General features: G+C 53.7%; 1 protein-coding gene across 1 annotated transcript in view; it reads left to right on the top strand.

Annotated features, from left to right (window-relative positions):
• Positions 1-1,118, top strand: part of STK10 (serine/threonine kinase 10) — a 96,227-nt gene that overhangs the window by 68,867 nt on the left and 26,242 nt on the right. Inside the window, 2 exon segments of the mRNA XM_019635936.1 lie at positions 113-244; positions 709-888. Of these exon segments, the coding sequence (XP_019491481.1) occupies positions 113-244; positions 709-888 (312 nt within the window).

Genomic DNA, 1,118 nt, shown 5'->3' with positions numbered 1-1,118 from the left:
CATGATGCTGTTCTACGCTCCAAACCTTCAGTGTCCCAAGCTATGAGTTAACGAGCTATGAGTTACTTGATCTCTGAGGCTACTTTCGGATTGAAATGTCCCCATCTTTTAACCGTCCAGGCGCCAGGAACTCCGAGAGCTTCGGCTGCTCCAGAAGGAAGAGCATCGGAACCAGAGCCAGCTGAGCAGCAAGCATGAGCTGCAGCTGGAGCAGATGCAGAAGCGTTTTGAGCAAGAAATCAACGTGAGTGCGAGAAACGATATGGCCCTCTGGGGCTTCCTGCTTTCATGTTTTCTTCAAGCAGAAGTTGCAGAGTCAGGATGACTGGGTGGTGGGGGGTAATTCACAATTGCCCAATTCCCCTGGTTTCCTGGTCTCATCAGGCATTGACTTGTAAACTCAGAATCCCCTGGAGGTCAGAGCGCTCCTCTGAGTCACACAGGAGCATCTTGAGAGGGCGATTAACTTGTGTGGAGCACCACACAAGGACCTTGCAAGGTAGATGGCCTGATCTCCCTTTTGCACATGAGAAAATTGAGACTCAGAGACGTTAAGTGACTTGTCCCAGGTCACACCGTAAAGTGGTGACAGAGCTGGGATTTAAGCTCAGCTCTGAGGTCAAGCTCCGGGCTCTCCCGATCCTGCCCCCGCCCCGCTCCCGGGTATAAAGTGACACTTTGCTGACTTTCTCTTTCTGCTCCTTCCAGGCCAAGAAGAAGTTCTTCGACACAGAGCTGGAGAACCTGGAGCGTCAGCAAAAGCAGCAGGTGGAGAAGATGGAGCAAGACCACGCCGTGCGCCGCCGGGAGGAGGCCAAGCGGATCCGCCTGGAGCAGGAGCGGGACTACGCCAAGTTCCAGGAGCAGCTCAAACTCCTGAAGAAGGAGGTGAGCGTGCAAGGGGCCAGGTGGGGTTGCAAGGGATCTAGACCCCAGCTCTGCCTCGCCTCAGCAACAGATAGTTTTGGGAGCTTGTTTACCTGAAAAGCTCATGTGCAGGTATGTCTGGACCTACCTGCTCCAGCTGCACCGTTAGGAGCCGCTTCTCCGTCATCTGGGCTTGGCTTTAGTGAAAGGTTTGGTGGTAGCTGCTTTCAAGGAGTTTGTCTGTTTCGTCT

Source organism: Hipposideros armiger, unplaced genomic scaffold, assembly GCF_001890085.2.
Source record: "Hipposideros armiger isolate ML-2016 unplaced genomic scaffold, ASM189008v1 scaffold_25, whole genome shotgun sequence".
Classification (NCBI taxonomy): Eukaryota; Metazoa; Chordata; class Mammalia; order Chiroptera; family Hipposideridae; genus Hipposideros; species Hipposideros armiger.
The sequence above is the reverse complement of the archived record's forward strand: the minus strand, read 5'-3'. Positions and strand labels throughout refer to the sequence as shown.